At 42.5% G+C, this 25,874-nt stretch overlaps 1 protein-coding gene across 2 annotated transcripts in view; it reads right to left on the bottom strand.

Moving 5' to 3' along the window:
* BRINP3 (BMP/retinoic acid inducible neural specific 3) overlaps positions 1–25,874 on the bottom strand; it is a 278,609-nt gene that overhangs the window by 74,792 nt on the left and 177,943 nt on the right. For both annotated transcript variants that reach the window (XM_079981344.1, XM_079981345.1), the window contains exons 5-6: positions 9,133–9,238; positions 3,642–3,878 (exon numbers count right to left, since the gene is read on the bottom strand). In XM_079981344.1, coding sequence (XP_079837470.1) covers positions 3,642–3,878; positions 9,133–9,238 — 343 coding nt within the window. The remainder of the gene's footprint in view (positions 1–3,641; positions 3,879–9,132; positions 9,239–25,874) is intronic.

Raw genomic sequence — 25,874 nt, 5'->3', positions numbered from 1 at the left:
ATATAGAGTAAGCCATCTGTGTCAGCAATGAAAGCATTGCGTTGACTTGGTTTAAACTATTTTGATATGATTCTTGATCAATCCACACCTCTGAATCTCTGGCCCTTTTGACCCTACTGCCCATTTCTCTCTCCTCACATGTCACGTACACAGCAGCTTAGCTGTTGCTTCAGTGGCAGGCATCCTGGGCCATAAAGATTGTGGGCAAGCTTATTTGAAGTAGCTCTCTAATGTATATTAATCTTAGGATGTTGATCTTTGGGCCAGGAAACAGATCTCACATTAAGGTGATAATGGTCATTGTCCTCCTGTCCATCCTCCTTATCATGTCTACTGATTGTTTATGACCTCCGGGGTTGCCAGATACTCTTCTTTGTAGTTCTCAAGTTATTTACTACCCCTTTGTAGTTCTCAACTTATTTACCCCAAAAGTATGCATGGATAACTAGTGTTTATAGGTTAACTTTCTCCCCACGTGGGTTTGTGGAAATGCTCAGAAGAAATCTGATTGGTTCTTTCGAACACTGTAAAAAGCTCTTTTGTGAATAAAACGGTTTGGGCCAGGGGGCTGCAGATTCGGACAAGCACAGAGAGACACGGTTATACGCACCCTTCCCAGAGTCTTGCTGGTTCAAGCCTCTGTGTGTATTCTTATTAATCAGAGTTCAATCCTTCCTTTACTTTGCGAACGCAACACTTGTTTGTTTGTTTTCTGCTCTGGAGGGTAGAACTCGAACCAATGGCTTCAAGTTAACAACAAAGGAGATTCTGACTAAGCATCAGGAAAAACTTTCTGACAGTAAGAGCTGTTTGACAGTGGAATGGTCTCCCTTGGGATGTTGTGGACTGCCTTTCCTTGAAGGTTTTTAAGGAGAGGCTGGGTGGCCTTCTGTTATGGATGTTTTAGCTGAGATTCCTGCCTTGAAGGGGTTGGACTAGATGACTCTACGATTCTATGATTCTATAAAATGCATGTGAAAGGGCATGAACACTAGGGGCAGCAGAGTATTCGGTAGAGGAACAACCTTCAGATTCATGCCCCGGGTATGCTAGCATGGGAGTATCAGCCACATCTTTAAAGATCACACTGTGAAAATGTCCAGGCCACCATAACTACTCAGGGGGCTCTGGAATAAGATTTCACTTTGCTCATGATGGGGCGGGCCCCATCAACTTGGTCTCATGAACCATGTTCAGACTTATATTTACTTTCATTCTGGGACCTTGAGGTGAAGGGAAGGCAATAAATTCTAATACCACCGCTACTACCAATGTTTAGAATGTGAGCGAGTCTACACTAGTGTCAGGGACTGGTCAGAGGAGGAGGACACTGGAGAGGGGGTGGTGATGTCAGGGGCTGGTCAGAGGAGAAGTAGTGGTGGAGACCTTCTCCCCATCCTGACCCTTCCAGGGAGGAGGAAGAGGAAGACAGTATATATTTATAACAATGGTTTGCGGGAGGTCACAGCTCAGAGGCAGATGAGGGGGAAAGTTGGAAAATAATGAGAGGACGAGCAGGCAGCTGGCTGACACGTTGTTACTAGAAAGCATTCCAGACCCACCATCTCCCAGAACCCAGCAAGAGCCTTAAAAGTAGAAGAGCAAAGAGCTCAAAGACAGAGGGCACTTAGGAGCACCCATAGAGGAGATGATGAGGATGAGAAAGTGGGAGGGAGGGAAGGGGTTAAGATCTCTCTGTAAAGATTGAAATAAAAAAAGCCTGTAAGAAACTTTTCCTTGTCTTTATACTTTCCTAGGCAACCAGTTGGGAGCTGCTGACAGCATCCTGTCAACTAGAAATATTGGTCGTGGGTATTTTAATGTCTCCCAGGCCATATTTTGCAATGCATTCAGCCTTCCTTTTAGAGACTCATATCTTATATCATACTCTCATCGTTCCACTTGAAGTTGTACATGCAGAGGAGGTCTGCAATCACAAAGTTTGTTCCTATCTACCACCAAACATAGCTCTCAGCACTTAGTGTGCCTTCCACATAAACATGGAGATTCTATGTCTTCAGTATAATCACATACACCAAAGTCACCCACCAATACACTAAATATTGTGCTATTGTCCCTCCCATATTCACTTTGAGGTTTCACAATTCTTCATCCATACCTCCTTACTTCCACCCATCCCAAACCTCAGCTACTTTCACGTTTCTGACCAAGAATTTCCCCCTCTTTCTCTTTACTCCAAATGTTCTGCATAACTTCCCATCTCTCTGTTTCTCATCTAATCTGCTCACATCTTATGACCAGGCTCTGGTAATGGAAATACTGAACAAAATAATTTTGAAAGTATCTCTTGAATTTTGCCCGTTATTTCCCATAGTTCAAGAGTTATGTTTCCCATAGACCCCTTAATCATGTGATGTCACCAAAAACAACAACAATAACACATGTACAACAGTTTCCAGGGGTTCGTGAAGGTTCCAGAGTATGCAGAAACAAGAGACCAAGGCCAAATAAGATGCTTGCTTAATTACCATGCAGCTACATAATTGGGCTGGCCCTTTCATTAGACAAGCTGAAGCAGTTGCCTCAGACAACAGAGACTATCTTTTGCAGCCACCTACCTGCCACTGCTAGAAACTATTTCAAAATATAATTGGAAGCTTAAAGGTTGAATATAAAACCTTGCACTTCAAAGAAGTTTAAAGTAGGCACTCTCCCAGGACACCTTGCCCAGAATGCCTCTCACAGAGGAAGGGCTCACTTCCTCACAGTGGCACAGTGTGTTTTTATGGTGCCCAGGACGTGTGAGTGTGTGCATGAGCTGGGGAAACAGGGCGTAGGGTGCGGAGGGCAAATGGAGCTCGCTGTGTGCCAGCCCAGCCCTTGCCACCAACACGACACCAGCCCTGAGCTGCTTTGTGAGGCTGGAATCTGGGGAGGGCGGTGTGAGAAGGATGCAACAAAACGAGGTGGAGAGTAGGGTGATGGAGGAAATAATGTCAGAGCCACTACTGTGCTAAAAAGGGCTAAACATTATTTACATGTAAGTGGAGGGATATGGGCATAGCTGCCAATGTTTCCCATTTTTGAAGGGAAATTCCCTTATTCCAAATAGGATTCCTCACAAGAAAAGGGAAAAGTTGACAGCTATGGATATGGGAGAAGAGGTGTGGGAGCGGCAGAGCTATCTGCCTCAGGTAGCGCTTTTGTCTTGCTCCGGTGCAGGTTACATATCTTGTTTTTCCATAATTAAGTACAAGCTTGAGGGGGGTGGTTCTTATTGGGAAGGCAAAGCAGAGGAAGACTTTCCTCTCCCACTGCAACCGGAATTACGTACCCAGTACCATGGCTAGGAGCCTGGGGAGCGGGACAGTCCCTACTGATGTCTAATTTGATCCTAAGGCCATGCCAAATTAGATCAGATTGTGGAAGGTCTGGGATCCACCAAAAATGGATCCAGGATAAGCTAAGACATAGGACGTCTCGCCCTGCCCAGAGTTTGCTGTGTTGCCACTTCTGAATGCCAGTGAGTATAATCCACTCTGTGCACCACTGTTGCCCAAAATTCATTGCCATGACTGGGAATTTGCAGATGTGCGATAGCTGCTATGGCAAACAGAAGCATTCTCATGAAATCACAGAGTATTCATTGACACAGTTGAAATACTGTAAATGTTCCACACCTGAGTCTTCAAACTCGCTATTGTAAGTATTCCAGGTCTCGCTGATGCGAAGCAGGTTCTCTTCCATAGCTTGAATATCCATATATGGACAGTTGCATTCTGGGAATTTGGGCCCACACTGACACCAACAGTCGTTGTCCTTGCAGATAAATTCCCCTTCTGAGTTGCAAGCAATATAGCTCAGAGCTGCCTGCACAAACCGCTCCTGTAAGTAGTCAGGAAGGATCAGCTGAAGACCTTGAGGGGGGAGGAGGAAGAAGAAGACAGAATCCATCTTACTAAACGGGATGGCTTCCTCAAAGCTATTGACAACATCCTTTCTCTAATCAATATGGATAGAAAGCAGTCTTTCAAAAGTATCTACAAAAATGATTAGTCCATGCATGCTGAATAATCATTTGTGACATATGGACAGGGCCAGATTTAGGTTTGATGAGGCCCTAAGCTACTGAAGGTAATGGGGCCCTTTATATGTCCAGCTGTCCTTTGTCAACGTCAAATTGTCGCTGTTTTTTGTGTTGAATATATGCTATGTGGTAATTTATGGACCTAATAGGTATCTAAAGCCATTTGAACATAACAAAATATGTCTTTTATCAAAGTAATTGTTGAACTGAAATTCAACAATTAAGAAGAAGTATATTAATAGTGAAATACAATTAAGAAGAAATTGCTGTTTTAGGGGTTCTTTTTCAAAGTCTGGAACAGATTAATCTGTTTTGCATTACTTTCTATGGGAAAACGTGCCTTGGTTTTGGAACGCTTTGTTTTGGAACAGGCTTCCGGAATGGATTAAGTTTGAGAACTAAGGTTCCACTGTATATAGAAATGAGCAAACCAGTGATATTTTAGGGCAGTGTTTCCCAACCTTGGGTCCCCAGCTGTTTTTGGACTACAATTCCCATCATCCCTGACCAATGGTATTGCTAGCTAGGGATGATGGGAGTTGTAGTCCAAAACCAGCTGGGGACCCAAGGTTGGGAAACACTGTTTTAGGGAGCCCGTTACTTACATCGGTGCCCATTACTTACATCATAGGAGCCTATGCAATACAAAACACTGTTGCTGTATGCAGGTTTTATTTTATTTGTTTTTTATCTTATATTTTGGAAAAGTATATCTAGGGGTTTTTTTTAAAAAAAATTTTGGGGCCCCCAAGGGAGTGGGGCCCTAAGCTATAGCTTGTTTAGCTTATATGTAAATTTGGCACTGCATACGAATAACCTGATGGGGAGGGGAAAACTGGCTGTATGGAGGTGATTCTGAACTGCTACAGGTGACCAGGCAGGTGGGCCAATGAAATCTTTATAAAAGTAGCTTTATTAATATGCAATGAATGTTTAAGAGCAGTGCACTACTGCCCATGTATCTAACATTCAATATGCTTTTATTCTCCTTTTCAAAGAGATGCTTTTGAAATCAACAAAGCTTGTCTACCAAGACGGGGAATGCCAGGTTGTCTTAACTTTATGTATTTCTTAAATCAATGAAAGAGTCATGTTTCAGGTCGCAGTAACCTGAACTGTACCCACTTTGGTATTGTTGATCTATCAACTATAGCCCTATGCCCACATTACTCAGGTATGGGGCAATCCCATGTTCACTGGGGAGCCAGTGAATGCTATGTTCACACTTCCAGCTATTCCTTGGCCATTACACCCCCTTTCTTCAAAACCATGTGTTCCGCACAGTTGTATGTAACAGAACTCGAAAGCATACGCTCACACTTGCATCTATGGGCTTTGTGCCAACAGAAAACCTGCTGAAATGGGAATCCCAATCACTCCAGAGCCCTTGCATTTGAGCAGGAATTCACAGCTCAGAATCACTTTGCAGACATTGCTGAACACGGTACGAAATTATCAAAGGAAGGGGGTGCAATATTGGGGGCGGGGCTGAAAGCAACGCCCGACCCCCCAGGAAACATGGCATTGCCCTACACAAAAGTAATGCAGGATTATGTTTCAGCATGTGCAAAAACACTTGTTCAGGATGAAATGAAGGTGTGCAAAGAGCCCTTTGTTATCCTACGGCCCTTGTTTATAGCTTGGTTTCACTTTAGATTAACCCCTTAGTTATGTTAGATGAAGATCACCTTCATATATCTATATCTATATCTATATCTATATCTATATCTATATCTATATCTATATATATATCTATATCTATATCTATATCTATATCTATATCTATATCTATATCATCAATATCATCTATATCATCTATATCATCTATATCTATATCTATATCTATATCTATAATCTATCTATCATCATCTATCACAGCATGGCAGCTGCTTCCCCCTGCTACAATGTCACAAGACTGAGGAATATGTAGGAATAGCAATAAATATGACAATGAGTGAATGTTGTTGATAATGGCCGTGACTACAGCAACCCAAATATGTGGATAGGGCATTCTGCTTCCCAGTGGGGTGTTGATAGTATAGGAAAGACCCACACAACTGGTGGCATCTACACCAGTGTGAAATATTTACATGTCTACATGTGTTTCACAAATCAATCCAGGTAACTGGTTGTTGTTTTTTTATCAGACAGCTGGAGTGCTTTCCTTTTGTGAAAACTATCAAAAAATGAAGGAGAGTTTAGAACTGGCTTTGTGCTATCTGGAATTGCTGAGCCTAGGTCTCTCTGCTTTGCTGTGTTTTGGTACATGGGCCTTTGCACCAGGATTACTCTCTTGATCACGGCAGTCAAGAAACATTTGCAGGCAGCAATGCACAGGAAGCAATGCAAACTAAATAGGGAAGAAATCAATTCAGTCAAGGATATAGTCTATATTAGCAGGTATCATCCTTCCAGCTCATCACATCTAGTCCATTCTAATATAATGCAGGTGTTTACAAATGACTGGGAGCCAAATTCTTTGAGCCAGTTCCATCCAAGTACTTGGCCTTTAAGCTGCTTTAGTTCCATTCAGTTCCATTCGGTTATATCTGTTGTCTCCCTCTTCACCTAGGTTGTAGGGTTAATGGGGCTTAGGGTGGAGGAGGAAGGCAATGGCACCCCTACGCCCTATATGTATTTTCCATTGTGAATGCAACCCCTTTTCTCTGTGTCTCCTTATGATATTCAAAGTATATGGTGTTGTCCTCCTGGGATGGTATCACTTCAAAATACAAAAGGGAGGATCACAAAAAACCCTTGATGTGGAAGGCCAGCAAGCCAGAGAGAATACTATTATTTCGTTTGTTTATTTGTTTAGCACTTCAAAACTGCTTAATATTAAATCCCTAAGAGATATGCACAAAATAACATAAAAACATAACATAACAACAAAATAATGTAACAGAAATAACATAAAAACTAACAATACAAGAGTATACCAAAAAAGAAGAAAACAACGTTATATAATCTGGAAGAGGTAAAATCAGGAATTCGGGGGAAAACAAAGTCTGATCTTATGGATCAGGAAAGTCTTCACAAGACATGTAATGAAAATATTTTAAAAGTCTGAAAACCACATGGCTTCTGTTCATAACAAAACCACAGCTGAGGCTGTGCTCCCCCCTCTCTCTCAACTTCACTTGCCATCTATCTATATATGTAAAGGTAATTTTTTTGTGGGGGAGCATAGTAAACTTGGGACTGTGTGTTACCCTTTACTCACCAAGGCAACATTGACTATGAAATGGTTCTAAAAGGCAGTTCTGTGTGCCGCAATTTTTCTGTAGGAATCCAACGGCATGTATCAAAACAGGTCTGTGATTGATGTAACAACCAATTTCCTAAGCATTTTACTGACAAATATTATGTCGAGCGCAGGGAGAGCAGCTTCCGTACGGCAAATAATTTCCATAAACACAGTGGAGATATGAGCCCCAATGAAAATGACAGGATCATCTATCAAACTGTTATATGCCCCAAAATATCAGGCGTACAATGTGATATTCAAGATAGGCTGTCCTATTATGTGAGAAGTGGAAGGGGAGGGTGGCTGTTGAGCTTATACGTCAATTCAGTGGGAAGATAATTCTCACCGCCTGTCCCAAGAGCCAAAAAGTGTTATTTTCAGGCAGCCCACATTCCAAACCAGCAAAGGTTTCAGCACCAGGAACAGCTCCATTTGGATGATGGTGGCAGAGGCTGCTTTCAGGAGAAAGTCTTACACCATCCCAAGCTTTCACAGAAGGAGCCCAAGCAGATGCGAAATTTTGTGGGAAGCTAAAAGAATTTCAAGAAGCTTAGCACAAATTATCTGAGTTTTAAAAATCATCTCTGTAGCTGTAACCAAGGAAGAACGTACTGAAAAAGAGAAGGCAAACAACCAGAGCTTTTGTTTCACATTTCCCATTGCTATTTTCTTCCCGTGATCCTATAAGTGTTTTAGCTTGATCTGTGTCTGTTTCCCCTTCCTTGAGATTATATGGTTATTTTAGCTTGATGGTAGCTGGTAGCACAAGGATGAGTACCTCTATCACCTACAGGTGAACACAAAATCATTTAGCTCACTATTAAGTGTTGACTTGCCAGCAATTGCCACTGACAACAGAATCATAGAAACTGTAGAGTTGGAAGGGACCCTGAGGATCATCTGGTCCAACCTCCTGCAATGCAGACATATGCAGCTGTCCCATATGGGGATCAAACCTGCAACCTTGGCGTTATCAGCACCATGCTCTAGCCAACTGAGCTATCCTAGCTCTAGGATTATATAGCAAGGAAACTACCCCACTGTTCAAAGGAGATAGATAGATAGATAGAGAGATAGAGAGATAGAGAGATAGATAGATAGATAGATGATAGATAGATAGATAGATAGATGATAGATAGATAGATGATAGATAGATAGATAGATAGATAGATGATAGATAGATAGATAGATAGATAGATAGATAGATAGATAGATAGATAGATAGATAGATGATATAGATAGATAGATGATAGATAGATAGATATAGATAGATAGATAGATGATATAGATAGATAGATGATAGATAGATGATAGATAGATAGATAGATGATAGATAGATAGAGATAGATAGATAGATAGATAGATAGATAGATAGATAGATGATAGATAGATGATAGATAGATAGATAGATAGATAGATAGATAGATAGATAGATGATAGATAGATAGATATAGACAGATAGATGATAGATAGATAGATAGATAGATAGATAGATAGATAGATAGATAGATAGATATAGATAGATCAGTTGCCCTTCCACTTTTGCTCTTGGCCCTGCCCACACCAACATGTGGCCCTCAGAAGGTTGTTGGTAAAGGAATGTGGCCCTTCGGATCCCCAAACCTGCTCTAACCCAAGGAGTCCCACAATTTTCACAGGCCTGGCTTTTCCAATGTGGCAAAAAAAAAAAACACATAAACACATACTCACTCTCCACTCACTAGTTTAAGATCAATGGAATGTATTGATCAGGAAGAAGTTTTCAAAAAATAAAATAAAATGACAAATCCCTATAAACATCTTCCTACAAGAAATTAACAAAATTCCCCCCACGTACCTTGCAACTGAATCTTATTTTCCGGACTCTGTACCAGAACAGAACTGACAGAATCTAGGTTGTCATAGTTACTGCAGCCAAGAGGACCAGTCCGGGTTTCTGTTACCTAGTGAGTAAGGGAATGGAAAACCATTTGCTGTATTATACAGAACAAGCTAAGTTTCCTTTTAAAAACACCTGGCACAGTGCAGCAATAGAATTCATTTTCATATATACAAGTGGTGTGACATTTTTACCTGGAAATATGTTTCTTTTAAGCAGCCCCTTTCACAGCCTTATTTGTCGTATCAGATCACCATGTTTTATAGAGATGAAATTCAATGGTAATTTTAGCAAAATCTTGGGAATTGCATTTTTGTAAGGGCTGTGTGAAAACCTATCCCCTCCCCAAACCCTCCACATGATATTCAGGGGTGGTGTAAAAGGGAATAATTTCATTACATATTTGCTGGGGGTTGGGGCGTAGAATTTGACAGTCTGGTTGAAAGAATGGCCTCAGAAAACTACTCAACTACCCTTCTGAGATTTTTCAACTTGGTTAATACAGTATGAAAACATATTATTGGTTCCAATTGGCGGGTAAAGGGAGCAATGGGCTAAGAGAGGAGGACTATATGAACTTGGGGCAGACTATACCTAAGCCAACATTTATTGGACAGCTCAGTCGGTTAGAGTGTGGTGCTAATAACACCAAGGTTGCAGGTTCAATCCCTGTAAGGAACAGCTACAGTTTCCAGGAATCTTTAGGGGGAGCCATAATGGTTAAAGTAGTAAAAATGTGCTTTAAATGAATGATGTGGATGCAACCAGTATTTGGCCTAGGTCACTTAGAAGGTTTCAAGGCTCAGTGGGGATTTGAACCCTGGTCTCCCAGTCCAAGATCCACACTTTAATCACTACACCACATTGGCTCAGTATATTGAACAATAATAAAACTAAATCCACAGTTGTATTCCATTTTTTTCATACTACTCGCAGGCAACAAAACAGGCAAAGCCACTTCGCTGAATATTTGGGTTGGGTGAAATTATCCAGTTCAGGAGGAGTTTGAATTTTTTTTTTTGGGAGGGGGGGCGATTTATCTGATTTTTTCCTTGAGAAATTTTTACTTCTAAATTATTGTGTTTCATACTTTTTCAACAGTTGAGGTTTTACTTTGAAATTTATAAATATTTTAAACAACATGATCAAAGTGAAGCAACCAAAGCTCAGCATTTATTTATTGATTTATTTATTTTTAAAACCATTTAATTTCAGTGAGGAATGTTTTAAGCATGTATAAAAAATTTTCACTGAAATCAATGGGACTGCCAATTGTTCAGTTTGGGCTGGATTATACCATTGGATTTTAAATCTGCAAGATTTAACATAATCTACAAATGTTAAATAAACAAATTTAAACAGGCTGGATTTAAATTTGCTTAATTAGTCTTAGTTCCCACAAAAATCAATGGGACTTAAATTAAGCCACGATTACCTTTACCTTTACCTAATTTGTCCTGCTGATTTCTAGTATACATAAATTCAGAGGGTTTGCAGTATAATCCTACACATGTCGGCTCAGAAGTAACTCCTACTAAATTCAGAGGCACAATCTCAAAAGACACAAGGGGAAATGGATGCATGTTTAATGATGATCCCCTGGATCCCTTCATTTTACTATCTGCTAAGTCTTAAGAATGTATTAAATCCATATTTTGATGTAATCATGAAAGCTATACAAATACAGACCAACCTCAGTTCTTGACAATGATATCAATCAGTGACCGCTACAGTGGCCTGAAAGCTGGGAAGTATACCATAGACAAATGACTCCAGTTCAAATTTTTTACCCTCCCTTATCCATTATGGTCAACAGGGTGTCCCATGAGATACAATGCAATTTCATTTGATACCAATAACAGTTTTAGAATTGCTAATTACTGAAATGCCTGAGTATACCACAAAGCCTAAGAGTTTGGTCAATGTGAAAATCTGTTTCCAGTATGACTTTTCCCCTTGACAAAACTACAAAATGAATGTTTGTATATTTCAAAACAGAATTTGCATCCCCTGGTGACTCTATTACTGTAAGACCTACAGTTTGAATTTTGAGAACTGTCTTTATTATAACATTTATTATCTTGAAACCAGTAATAGAGCTTCAGCTGTGTGTGCTTGTGTGTATGGACAGTAGCTTAAGCAATACAGAATGATTCTTGCAATATCTAGGTTTCAGGCATGGAATTCAAGTTTCGGGTACAAAATGTGTTCATTTATTGCTTTTGAGAGTCTTTGCAGAAACCAAAGAACACCCTCACACAACGTTCAACATCAAATCAATATTTCAGATTGTGCAAGTTAAGCATTATAAAGCACTTTGTACAATTGAATGTCTGATGAAATCACTGCCAAACGCAAACAAATTCTGATCATATAGTCCACACATTTGTTTCTGCAAACTTTCATGCTGCGAAAACTGGTCTTAAGAATCCCAACTTGAATTTATCTTGAATGTTCATTGACAACCTAAGCAGGAGGCCCTGTAATATATGCAATGAGTCAGAGGGAGTTTTCCTGAGATGCAATGTCCATCTAAAAAGAAAGGAATTTCATTCTTCCCAGATAGAGTCGAATATGGGAAGGAAAACTAATGCCTAGTGTCCAACCTCACCTCCCTGCATGCTGCTCTTTTTGATTGTCCTGGAAGTTCCAAAATGCAAAACAAAGCAATGCCAAAAACTACTTAGAAGAAGAATGGCAAAATTGGCACTACAAACAGGTGCTTGTGATAGATGGTTTTTCAAGCATTCTACCTTCAGGGCACTATCTCAATTTGCATACTGAGGAATGCCCAGAAATTTGCCCTGGAACCACAACATGTTGCAAAGAATTCTGAGCACAGCAGAGAGGGGGGAAAGTACTTTACTTCTTTCATGTGTTTCTTCTCATTTGTCCTTGCAGAACCCCAAGGAAGCTTTTGAAGAATGCTTTCCTGAACACACTTTGAAAATCACTGCACTAGATAAACCAACCCTGTGACAATATATGTTAGGCAATAGTTATACTGTACTGCCCAGTTAAGCAAAATTAATCCTCTTCTGCAAATATAAGGCTAGATTTTCGGCGTCTGGGCATGCGCAGAATTGATTTCTGGTGTTGTGCTGCGCTAGTCTGACCCACAGACGATCTTTGTGGGAGTGATCCAGCCCATGGCTGATACACCTTGCCAACCCCTGTCCTATAGCATGGCTGTGAGATTGGAAGTATTTACTTTAGTTTTTAACTAACCACAGTTTGTCATAATATCCAAACCAGTAAGTGTGGTGAGTTTTAATTATGGTTTATATTTGAATGAGCCAGGATTAGAAATCACAGTTTGAAGTTGGCTTGCTTGGGCAAACCATGATTAAAACTAACTACAACCTATCCTAGTTCAGACATAACAATAAACCGTAGTTGACAATGAGAAAAAATGTTCATGGCTGATGGAAGGGGGCAGGATTCTACAAATCAAAAACTTATTCATGTACCATTAAAACATAGTTTATTATGTCCAAACATGATGTCTGATTTTACTTGTACATCTTATGCCACAATAAATCTACTAGACTTTAAGGTGCTACAAAAGTATCTGTTGAGTTATCCCCTGCTGCCTGTTGCAAATAAGCATTACAAATCAAAAACGAAAATAGAATTTAAAAGCAAAACTGGAGTGCAGCAGAATTTGGTCGATAAGGACCTCCTACTGTCAGCTGGAGAAAAGCAGCAGTTGTGGTCAGACTTTATGAGGTGTATTTATCACCAATGGGTAATGTGGTCTGGTTATTTGATATTTGCAATGGTTTTAGGGATTGGTTGCAGATCATAGAATCATAGAATCATAGAGTTGGAAGAGACCACAGATGTGAGCAGTTTGGCAGTGAGTTTGCAGAGAGGGGCTGACTCAGGTGGTGGATAAGGTATTGGGTTGGATCCCTAGTCAAGGTGGACAGGGGTGTGTGCTGGGAGCCCCACCTCCACTCCAAGGAATCAGGGGATTCCATAAAGGGATCCAGAGGGAGATCTTCAGTCTGGACGCCAAGACGGGTGCCTGATTGGTCAAAGCTCTCCCAAAATGGTGACCTGGGAAGGGTAGCCTTGATTTGATGTATGTCATAGGGTGATCTTAACCTTGGTTAACCCTGCCAATAATCAGCCAGCAGACAGGCTCGTTGGTACAGGATACACACCGAATGCCTGCACCAAAACCAGCTAACATCTGTTATCAATGCACTAGTAGCCTGTTTAGCCCCAGAAATGGTTGTCCTGTGTTTATTGCAACTTCCCAAGCCCTTACCCTTGGCCCATGGCTTCACTGCACCTGGATTTGCAATGGTCTACTTTGACAAAGTAAACAGTATTTCTGTGTGCTGCTCTGGTTTCATCAGAAGAGGTTTGGTCATGTTGGCCACATGACCCGGAAAAACTGTCTGCAGACAAATGCCAGCTCCCTCGGACAGTAAAGTGAGATGAGCGCCGCAACCCCAGAGTCGTTCGCGACTGGGCTTAACTGTCAGGGGTCCTTTACCTTTACCTTTTTACTTTGAAAAAGTAGGTCTATTCCAATTTACAACTACCTCTTGCAGCAAAAAACTTCCCATATGAACAGCTTAGTTGGATCAGACCAAAGATGAGTCTAAAACAGTGCTCAGTTTCCAACAGAGAGTGGACAGTCAAATAGCTGTCTCTAAAAACATAGGTGCTCAACTTTTTTGTTCCCCAGATTTGCAACTTCCCAGAGGCCTTTGTCTGACCACTGCTAGAAAAAGACTGCTACAGTAACTGGATCTTTGTTCTGACCCAGTCCTTAGGATTTCTCCCTTCTTCAAGAGCCATCTACCTTTAATGCACTATGAACGCATAATGTTGTTTCATAATGAGGATTTATGTGCTCATGTTTATTCTTCCCATTCATTCTCATTACAGCTTGAAACTTCTCAGGTAACCAAATAAGGGAAGGGTGGTAATTAGCCTAATCATTACATGCTCTGCTTTTGCATATTCAGATTCATCCTTCATTCAGATAGGCCATTCAAGGCAATTGAATATAATTACCGATTGCCATTAACTCATTAGGTCCCAGATTAGGGAAGATGACACTGTATTTGGGTTTTAAAAAGTTGCATGTTTGTGATATGTGTGTGACGAGGGCCAAAAAGACTCTCATTTACATATTAACTTTGTTGCACAATCTACCTATAAGTGAGAATTTGCAAAAGCATGTCTGTACTCATGACACTAATGACCAATCTGCTCCACTTTTTGTTATTTCAGGCTTAATATGCTGTAATGAGAGTGAATGTGGAAAATGTATAAACACGACCACACATGCTGTACAACAGAAGTGTCCAAATCCAGGCTGGCCCTACTGTTAGGGAAAGTCTAGTAGCTGTCTTAGGCAGCAGGTGTTGAGGGACAGTGAAGAGTTGTGCCATGCAGCCCATATTCTATCTGCTAAGCTACCCTGTTGCTTTCAGGTTTAGTGCATAATGCTGGAGACAGATTCAACAGCCAATCTTAACTTCTTTTGTATATGGAATTTGTGTGTGTGTTGTCCTTTGCCTTAGGCAGCAAAATATCTTGGGACAGTCCTGGTCTAAATGAACACTCCCTCATGCACGGAAGGGTGGAACAGGGTCATGTGATCAAGTACACTCAGCTGGGCATTCATTCAGTGAGCATGAGAAGGAGCAAGGGGTGTAAGAAGGCAGTGGCCTATTTGCATCCTGACTTATATATCACAACCAGCACTGTTTCTATGGCACTGCAGAGTGTGGCTTCTGCCAAATACTACTTATTTGGCTTGTTGCCTGCTTTTTGCTGTAAGCTATGCAAGTAGATGAATAGGCACCACTCCGGCAGGAAGGTAAACAGTGTTTCCGTGCACTGCTCTGGTTCACCAGAAGTGGCTTAGTCACACTGGCCACATGACCCAGAAAAACTGTCTGTGGACAAACGCCAACTCCCTCAGCCAGTGAAGCGAGATGAGCGGCGCAACCCCAGAGTTGTCCACGACTGGACTTGACGGTCAGGGGTTGCCTCTTGTTCTAGGATCCAAGCTTAGTACATAACACCCACATTAATCCTACTCACAGTAGACTCATTGAAATTAGTGGACTTAACTGACCTTATTTGAAGGCTGAATCAGAAAAGTGCTGGAGATGCAAAGAGGTTGAAGGAACTTGTTTTCATATGTGGTGGACTTGTAAAAGGGTAAAAGAGTACTGGGAAATGATCCATGATGAATTGAAAAAAATGTTTAAAAGTACTTTTCCCCAAAAACCCAAACCCTGTTGGGGATAATTCAAGTGTCAAAAAATGTTGTTTTTGTATGCTACTACTGCACCCCATGTTAAGTTAGCCCCAAAATGGAAAACGAGTGAGGTCTAAACCAAAGAAGAATAGCAACGCAAGTTGACAGAATAAGCACAGCTTGCAGACTTAACATATAGAATAAGAGAACAAGAAGAACATACGTTCAGGGAAGACTGGAAAACGTTTATTGAATATATGGAAAATAACTGTGTACAGCTGAAAATGCTGGCAACATTAAGATAAATTCAACAGTGTAAATAAGTTTTGATGGATGTAAGAATGGAATACTGAATGGTATGGTTTCTGTAAAATATGCAGGGATTTATGTTATGTAAAATGAACCATGGAAAGAGTGTCAGTGTTTGTAAAAAGCAAAAAAGGAGGAAAGGGTACTGACCTCCCTTTGTCTCCTCAGTCTTCTTGTCGGCACAAAAAGAGTCCACGAGAATATCCTTGCAGAGTTTTATTCTTAAAAGTCTTTGTGCAAAACACGACTGAACAACTATACACACCAGCATCAACCAACCCAAACACCAGCCACAGCACAAACGAACATTTCTCACTTTATATATACAACCTGCTGCAGGCCGCTGAGTCATGCTGACCCGACTTTATTCGCATTAAAGAAACAGCGGCCATTTTAGCCGTGACACCCCTTCTGTTTCTTAAATGCGAAAAACCCCAACAGAAACAATACATACATACATTATATACATAAACCCAGTTTTGTCATCAATTCAAAGAGAAGAAGGGAAGTTGTTCATATTTTAAGGATGTAAAAATGAGTACTTTTAATTGTAAAACAAAAAATAATAAAAATTAGAGAGAGAGAGAGAGAGAGAGAGAGAGAGAGAGAGAGAGATTTGTTGTTGTTTAGTCGTTTAGTCATGTCTGACTCTTCGTGACCCCATGGACCAGAGCACACCAGGCACTTCTGTCCTCCACTGCCTCCCACAGTTTGGTCAAACTCATGCTGGTAGCTTCGAGAACACTATCCAACCATCTCGCCCTCTGTCGTCCCCTTCTCCTTGTGCCCTCCATCTTTCTCAGCATCAGGGTCTTTTCCAGGGAGTCTTCTCTTCTCATGAGGTGGCCAAAGTATTGGAGCCTCAGCTTCAGGATCTGTCCTTCCAGTGAGCACTCAGGGCTGATTTCCTTCAGAATGGATAGGTTTGATCTTCTTGCAGTCCATGGGGCTCTCAAGAGTCTCCTCCAGCACCATAATTCAAAAGCATCAATTCTTCGGCGATCAGCCTTCTTTGTGGTCCAGCTCTCACTTCCATACATTAGTGGACTTAAGTTAGTCACATCTATTCCTTTCCATGTGTCTACTCTAATGTTGACTACAGCCCTTTGTTTCCAGCTGGGGCTGGGCTGGTGCTTCTGGGAAACAGACACAAGAGTCCTTCCCTATAATTTGTGCCAGCATTGGCTATGCAGAGTAGATTGCATCTGAACATGAATATTTAATTCATCTGCAATAAGTTTTAATAGCAGTTGATATCTAGACATGTGCGTTGCGAAGCTGGTGGGGATGGATGGGTGGGCATGGCCAGGAAACACAGTAGTGTGAGATGAGGTTAGTCCATGCCCCACTCCCATGCATTAGTTTGATTCAGTGTGAAACAAAGTTCATCTGTACCCCCAGTATGGCCATGTCTCTGCTCTTACAAAAGTCACTTTCGTCACAGTGGGGATCGTATAAGAGAACATTCTGGCCAGCACAAAGTTCATTCCATCTCCGCCGTATCAAGCAGTTGGTCCCTTACCTTTCTCACCCTGATCTGGCCACAGTGATCCATGCGACAGTCACCTCCAGGTTTGATTATTGTAACTCGCTCTATGCGTGGCTGCCCTTGAAGCTGACCCAGAAACTCCAGCAGGTGCAGAATGCCATGGCGAGGCTCCTCACGGGGTCCTTGCTGCGAAATCGCATTCATCCAGTGCTTTACCAACTGCACTGGCTCCTGGTGGAGTACAGGGTCAGGTTTAAGGTGCTGGTTTTGACCTTTAAAGCCCTATGTGGTCTAGGACCCACATACCTATGGGACCACCTCTCCTGGTATACCCCATGGAGGACCTTAAGGTCCACAAATGACAACATTTTGGAGGTCCCAAGTCACAAGATGGTTAGATTGGTATCAACTAGGGCCAGGACCTTTTCAGTAGTGGCCCCGACTCGGTGGAATGCTCTGTCACAAGAGACTAGGGCCCTACGGGACTTGACATCTTTCTGCAGGGCCTGGAAGACAGAGCTGTTCCGCCTGGCCTTTGGTTTGGACTCAGTCTGACCCTTATGTTTCCCTTCCCTTATGGTTTTGATCTATGGGCTACTATTAAAATGAGGCTGCATTTTAAATTGCATTTTAACCTGTATTTTAAATTGGTGTCCCCCCCCCATTATGTTTTTACTGCAATTTTACTGGTGTTAGCCGTCCTGAGCCCGGCTCTGGCCGGGGACAGCAGGGTATAAATAACATTTAATTTATTTATTTATTATTTCTATTATTATTATTATTATTATTATTATTATTATTATTATTACTACTTACCTTCCCGTTCATCCTCTACAGCACATGTGCTTAAGCTGCAACTTTTCTTGGGCTCTGTACATGGCTGATGAAGATTGAAAATAGTGCACACCTAGGTTAGAAGAATCCCTATGAAAGGAACAATGAGATGGCCCCTCTGCATTCTGAGAGGCGAAGGTGCTTCAAGGTTTAATGCAGCATTGAGGCATGGGCTTAATAAAGCACAAAGCTGGCCAGGGTAGGCCTGAGACTGGGAAGGAGCTAGGAAACATGGTCCTCTACACTCCTAGTCCTGATATTCCAGACAGTAGTATTGGAGAAGGCGCAGAGAGCACAGCAAAAATAATAATAATGCAAAGCCTCAATTTTCCTGCCAAACAATCAAAAGCAAACTTGCTTAATATCCTATCTCCTGTATAGCACCCCCTCAGTGCCAATAACAAAAGAAGCATAAAGCAGGCTGATGTGAGACAGGCGACCGAGTCCCAAGTGAGCTGTTTCCAAAGATTATCACAGCACAGGTTGTCTTGGGCAGCAGGGTTTTCAATTCCCAGAAATAAAGCTCTTAACGTTTGGCATTAATGAGGAAATGCCGACAGTTTCCACTAAGTTAAAGCTCAGAACCACAGTGATAATGACCCGATTATATGTGCAGTAAGTAATTGCCTCTCAGCCATGTGGCAGGACTGAATTTTTGTGATATCAGCGGGCAATATTGCCCTTGGAGATATTGGTTTTTATTTTTCTAGTTTTGCCGCTTTCTCACCCCACGGTAGTCATTAAATGTGCAGCAAAGATGGTATGCCTGCATATTTCTGCAGACCCTCCTGTTACTAGTAGCTTCGCAAACATCTTGAAGTCCATCAGCTTTCTTATTCTTCTCCTTTCGCAAGCTCAATGACAGCTGTGCCTTAGGAGACTTTCTTTAATGCCCTCAGCATTCCTCTGCCCTATTTCTGTCATAAGATGTAATATTTCATGCTTGATCTGCAGTTGTTTGCTTCCATCATATTCTGGCACATTGACACAAAACTGGGTAGTAACCTTACCTCGGCTGGGTCACACCAGTGGCACCAGAATTCACCTCTTGAAGGGAGGGAGAGAAGGAGAATGAGAATGGGAAGAAGGAAAAAAATGGACAGAATTCTATACAGAATGAGAGAACAAAACTAGACAGATTCAATGGAGGGAGACAATAAAATAAACCATTAGAGAAAATAAGTGATAAAAATAGTAAAACATAACTGTTAAGGTTCCAAAGGGTTGCTCAAGAGCAAGTAGGCAAATACCTCCCTGCTCGGCTGTGAAGCCTTGCTTTTGATGCCAAAATCAACTTTATCTGTCCAGAGTTTCACTCTCCCGTGGCTGGCTCATTCACTGGCAGAATCCGTGAGTGGGCAGTCCTTAAACCTTCCCCAGCAAAGTAATTTATTGATGCCCGTCTCGGCGCAAAAGCTTACTGTGCAAGGAGGGCGTGGGTAACGGAGGACCTCTCTCCTCCCCGCTTTGCCCAGGCAAGGTGCCCTGGCACCACCTCGCCTCCTCCGAGCCCTGAAGCTCCTCTCCACTGGTGGCATGGTTACTCTCCTCCTCTGAGGAGGAGCTGCTTCCCACGATCTTTGGGGGCGCTCTGTAATCCATCCGTCTTTTCCTCTCTCCCTCCTGAACCAAGGACAGTTCCCTGACAATAACTAAAATGGCAACAGTGCTAGTAAAATAAAACAACCACAACTACCTAGGAAAGGACAATACAAATGGAGTGGTGGTTCCCTCTATATTCTATGGGGCAAAGGAAACTTGCTGTCCTTTGAGCCATAGACCTCAATCTCTAACTTCCATTTCTCCCATGCAAGTGCTTGCATCTGGGGAAACACTGGTGGGGGCAAAAAGTTCCCTGCCATCTTTGACAGTGCACCACAGATGTGCAGTGCCACAGAGATGCCCTCCCCTCCACACAGAGACCTATTGTCATAATGTTGGGCATTTTACAAATTCAGAAAAATAGATGAGATGAAATCTGGCGTAATGGCGCTTCCAACCCGACCCCCATTCACTTGGAAGTAAGCCCTGTGGAATGTGGTGGGACTTGCTTCCAACTTAAATATGCTTAAAACCAGGGTGTCAGCATTTTCATTTTGCAATGATACCCCTGTTTCATTCTCAAAGGTGTGTCAAAAGTAAATATTTGATGCTTGTTTTACATGCAGCCTCCAGTATTCAGTCTCTGTCGGGGCTGGTTCAGATGCAGGTCAGCACTCAAGATGCAGAGACAAACAGAAAAAGTTAGCTCTTCATTCAAGAAAAGAGCATACCAGGCAGTAATGCCTACAAACAGGACTGGCCCCCGTGAAACAGTTGCCAGGACTAAAGATCTTTGCCTCCTCCTTCCCCCTAAGTCTCCTCCCCATCTGGATGTCTCCCAAGCAGCCTTAAACTATGTTAGGGAGGGGCCACCTGTGCTCTTTGTTCTGCCACACACAAAGCTCTTCATGACCCTGGAGACAAGCAGGGAGGGGAGCTTACTACAAGAGGAAAGGCAAGCTCCATGGATGCTTCTACAGCCTCTGTCCCCTCCTTCTCTGCCTCATGTCCTGAGTCTGCACTGCTTTCTGCATCTGGTTCTTCTCTCTCGCTCAAGCCTGTTCCTTCTTCAACATCCTAGCATTCTGCCCCTCCCCTCCCATCACCCTCTGACCTGTCCTCAGTGTCCCATCACCACTCCCCAGGCTCTGAGCCTTCCTCCTTTGAGGCATCCCTAGGGGGTTCCCCGGCTGGTGCCTCCCCCTGGTCCTCTTCATCAATTCAGTCCCTGACAGTCTCTTTTCATGTCTGCACTGGTACTCACTGCTCTTCCAGTAGTGTCATTGCCCATTTTGGCAGAGCTGCCTTTCTTTGAACCCTGTCTCATTAACCTGTGTGAAAGTGAACTCACTTTGTGATGGCTACATTATAGCTGAGCCATAATTTAATAACTTATCCTTTTGCTTCTTCTTGTCTGTTCAGCCAAGAAGGACATGTCTGACTGCTTTCATTTCAAAAACCACTCAACCTTTAGCCTTAAAGTTGTCCTTCTATCTGTGACCTTTCATCATATATCATATATCATATATCAATTTCTCTTGAGATCCCTCATATACTAACTGGAAAAGCCAACATAGTGGACTGATCATTTCGTGTTATGCCAAACGTTGCTTATTCAAATATCCTTGACACTGCCTTTTTCTGGATAGGAATAGAAATGTTTGCTTTTAAACATGCTTCAATAAAAGTAACTCAAAATGAAGGACAATGCTAATTCTGTACTATGTATGTATAGTACTTCCAATATGGTATAAATAATTTTGGGACAGTTCTCCTGTATCCCTGCCTTCTTCACGACAACTTAATCAACATTCTTGCCTAGAGCTTTGCTTCTCTTTGAAGACCTGTGCAAAACCACTGCCAGTCACTGAAACTCCTTTTCCTTTTAAGAATGCTAAATATTATTGTGGTGTACAGGCAAATATTGTAAGATTAAGAGTGCAATCCTTCCAGCAGTAAAACACAGATAAAACAAACTGGCCTCACCACGTAGGTAAGTAATGAAAAGTCACTTTGCTGTGATTTCTTGTAGTGCTTTGCTGAAGTCTACCACCCAATTTATCAAAAGTTTACTTCTCCTGTGGAAGAGGCTTCTATAATTTGTCCTGGCCTCTTTTTCAAGGCACTTTAGATTTTATTTTTATTTTTTAAAAAAACCCTACAACATTTTCTTTAGAATTTTCAGTGGGTGCAGGGCTGAGTTTACCTTATCAGTGTCAGGTAGCCATGGGTGGGGTGCATATTTTCCTTTCCATTAAACTTTTCTCCAGCTCTTTGCAGCCTCCCCAGGTGCCTGCACTTCCTGATCTGGAAAAGGCCCATAGGGGAAACTGATGTCTTCCCATGAGTTTTAATTAAAACAATGGAAACATGGGAGACTGGCTACAGAGAATATTACATCAGTACTACTGTAGATTTCATTTTTAAGGGAAGTCCTTCCTTTTATCTTAAAAAAAATGCACACTGATTTCTTTAAAAGTAAAAGGACTGCACTTAAAAGAAAAACAATGAAAGTATGTCAAGTGCACAGTAGGCAGTCTCCCGAACATCCCAGGGTTACAAGAAAGCCCAGCTGAGGATAATATGGCATTTGCAAGCAATGTGGGCACCCGGGAAGGCTGCCGAGGTCAGAACACTGGGGAAAGGGTTTGTAGAATGGAAGAAAGGACACATACACACAAACACCTTGAAAATGAATGCAAAAATCCCTGCAGCCCACCTGTGGTAAGTCTACTGACATTTCTTCTCTATGTTAATAATTTTCTGGTGCAATTGCTTGTCTCATAAATTGATGGGAAATGGTTACAAAAGGCACAGGAGAAACCTTCAGCACAGCACTTTTTTTTTTAACATCTCAAAAATGGAGATGCAAATCAGCTTTCAGTTTAATTCGGTCCTGTTGCCAGACCATGAGGAGAAGTGATCAATTTCAAGAAGCATGTCTGATTCCGAAAAGCAGCAGCCACGCATCTTTCACACCCCGCCTTAACTCTTAACACATCACAAGTAAAAAGAATATGAGTTGATGCAATCTCGCCTTGAGTTTCCCCACACCTGTGAGCAGCTCAGCGAACTGGAGCTGTTTGGAACATTCAAAGTATATCAGATATTTTCAAGCCAAACCCCACATTGCATTGCAAATGTGCTTGTTTTGAACCACAGGCCCAAGAGAAGGCTTGAATGTGCTAACTGGGATTCTGTAATTTCAGTCAAACATCAATTAGTCATCAGATGATGTAATTCAAAAGGGTATTACACACTGGATAATAAAACACATTTATTGATGCTGTTTAAGAGGGGATGGGACGCGGGTGGCGCTGTGGGTAAAACCTCAGCGCCTAGGACTTGCTGATCGCATGGTCGGCGGTTCGAATCCTCGCGGCGGGGTGCGCTCCCGTCTTTCGGTCCCAGCGCCTGCCAATCTAGCAGTTCGAAAGCACCCCCGGGTGCAAGTAGATAAATAGGGACCGCTTACCAGCGGGAAGGTAAACGGCATTCCGTGTGCTGCGCTGGCTCGCCAGATGCAGCTTGTCACGCTGGCCACATGACCCGGAAGTGTCTGCGGACAGCGCTGGCTCCCAGCCTATAGAGTAAGATGAGCGCACAACCCTAGAGTCTGGCAGCGGTACCTTTACCTTTACCTTTAAGAGGGGATGACTTGAAAAAAAAACTAATCGTTCTAAGGTACTGGACAGGAGGAGCCAACCTTTTGTGGGGTGGTGGGAGCACAGGCGGGACAGAAAGGGTAGGAGGGACTTCAAATTAATTAAACCAACTCCCTACCCATATCTACTATGTTCAGCTCATTCTGCCCTGGTAAAGTATGAGAGAATTTGGTTTCTTTGGTGAGCAGAACAAGCTATTATCAGGAGAAACAGCACAATATACATGAATTAGTACAACAAAAACAAAATCTGTGCACTTGTAAATTCTCTAATATAGTTGAAATCAATTGAACACACGTCTGTCAGTCTTTGAAAGTCCGTAGAAGTATAATAAGTCTATGGTTGAAACAAAGTACACAGGTCATTGTTTCATATTTGAATTCTTTTGTAGTTGTGCTGAAGAAGATTCCAGTGAAACAGTCAGATTATCCGGGATCACTGTCCGTTGTTACTCATCTACTACTTCGGTACCATAAACGCCTAAAAAAAGTTTTACTGAGACACAAGTTGTCAACCAGTACCTATCTTCCAATGCAATGAGCAGTTGCAAGGGAGTGTTGGGTCTAAGGCAGGCTGTCAGTTCATGTGGGGTGACAGCAAGGCCCAGGAGACTGGGCTAGGGGGCATAACCAGAGCATAAGCCCTAGAACTCTTTGCTATATGCAGAGATTCTGTAGCAGGTGCATAGCGGACTCATCTGCCAGCTCAGGGGAAGTAATAGTACCACTCTATTCTGTCTTGGTCCGACCACACATGGAATACTGTGTCCATTTCTGGGTGACACAATTTAAGAAAGATATTGATAAGGTGGAACGTGTGCAGAGGAGAACAACCAAGATGATCAAGGGTCTGAAACTGAGCCTTATGAGGAAAGTTTGAAGGAGCTAAGTATGTTTAGCCTGACAAAGAGGAAACTAGAGGAGGCATGATAGTCTCTTCAAATATCTTAAGTGCTATCACATGGAAGATGGAGGAAGCTTGTTTCTCCTGCTCTGAGAGCCAGTGTGGTGTAGTGGTTAAGATCAGTGGACTCGTAATCTGGTGAACTGGGTTCACGTCTCCGCTCCTCCACATGCAGCTGCTGGGTGACCTTGGACTAGTCACACTTCTCTGAAGTCTCTCAGCCCCACTCACCTCACAGAGTGTTTGTTGTGGGGGAGGAAGGGAAAGGAGGTTGTTAGCCACTTTGAGACTCCTTAGGGTAGTGATAAAGTGGGATATCAAATCCAAACTCCTCCTCCTCCTCCTCCTCCTCCTCTTCTTCTTCTTCTTCTTCTTCTTCTTCTTCTGGAGGGTAGGACTCAAACCAATGGCTTCAAGTTGAAAGAAAGGAAATTATCAAAACACTATCCCTTAGTTTGCCTTGCAAGAGGATAAAATGGGATAACCCTAAGCTATTTGGAGGAAGTGAGTTATGTAGCACATCTACGTAGTACATAGATGTATACAGGGGTGTTTCCCCATATTTAGCTGTATAGGAGGGCTGGGGAACCTGTGACCCGCCAAAGGTTGCTGACCTATGACTCCCACCATCCCTGGCTGGTGACCATATTGTCTAGTATTGGTGGTGTCAGGGAACTGCCGGAGGGAGAGAGCGGGCTCCAGAAGGGTTCCAGAGAGCGTCCCGGGATGGGGAGAGGCAGCCCATCTTCTGGGGAAGAGAATCAGCGTAGCACCAGTGGAGAAGGGGGACAGATGGGGGAATCGGTGAGGCAGTCCCATGACTCCTTGCCAGGGACCAGCGGGGAGAATAAGGGTCCTCCGCTGCCTACACCCTCCTTGCGCAGAAGGCTTCCATGCAGGGAGAGTAGGAGGAGACTAGGCATCAAAGAGCTTCTTTGCTGGAAGAAGTTCAAGAAACGCCCACTGACGGATTCTGCCAGTGATTGAGACAGCTGTCCGGACAGAAAAGGTTCACTCAGGCAACCAAGCCAGGCGTTGCACCGGTTTACGCACGAGCAACCCCTAGAACCATTACAGGTGGGAATTGAAAAACAACCAGCAATTTGCAAGCTCCCCACCTTTGCTCTAGAAAATGCATGAGGTAGTACTGGATCAAGGAGAACAAAGGAGAGAGATGCAAAAGGATTAACAAAGGGTAAGACTATCCTGTTAGGCTTAGCACAGAGAGAAGGGAAGTAAAGGTGAGGGTCATGATTAGATCAGTCAACAAGCAATTTTGCAAGAGGGTGGGTTTGACCTATTAACCAATCTTCATTCAAAATAGTCCACTGGTAAAACTGGTTTCTGACCAGAGGTTTCAACTCTGCTTGTTTCTTCTTCTCCTTCTCCTCCTCCTCCTCCTCCTCCTCCTCCATTGAACACAATCAGCACTTCAGATAAAAACATACATACACAAATGTACTCTTCAATATACATATGCCTAGCTTAGATGAGGAACTACACATATAATGGCATGTTATGTGTACAAATCATGGCCTAACCAATAAGCTCGCCCCTGTGCTTGCTTAGTTCAGGTGTGATAATCATCCCAAATCATTTATCTGGGTGCAGGAGGAAAGAGTTGTGTTTTGTTTTGTTCCTTTCCACCCCAAATGACACAGATAATGATCACCACCACTATGGAGCATTTATCTGACCACAATAGTGCACAACCTCACTTGCTACA

The sequence above is a fragment of the Podarcis cretensis genome (assembly GCF_951804945.1).
Source record: "Podarcis cretensis genome assembly, chromosome: 6".
NCBI lineage: Eukaryota > Metazoa > Chordata > Lepidosauria > Squamata > Lacertidae > Podarcis > Podarcis cretensis.
Note: the sequence above shows the minus strand (reverse complement) of the source record. Positions and strands in the feature narration are given on the sequence as shown.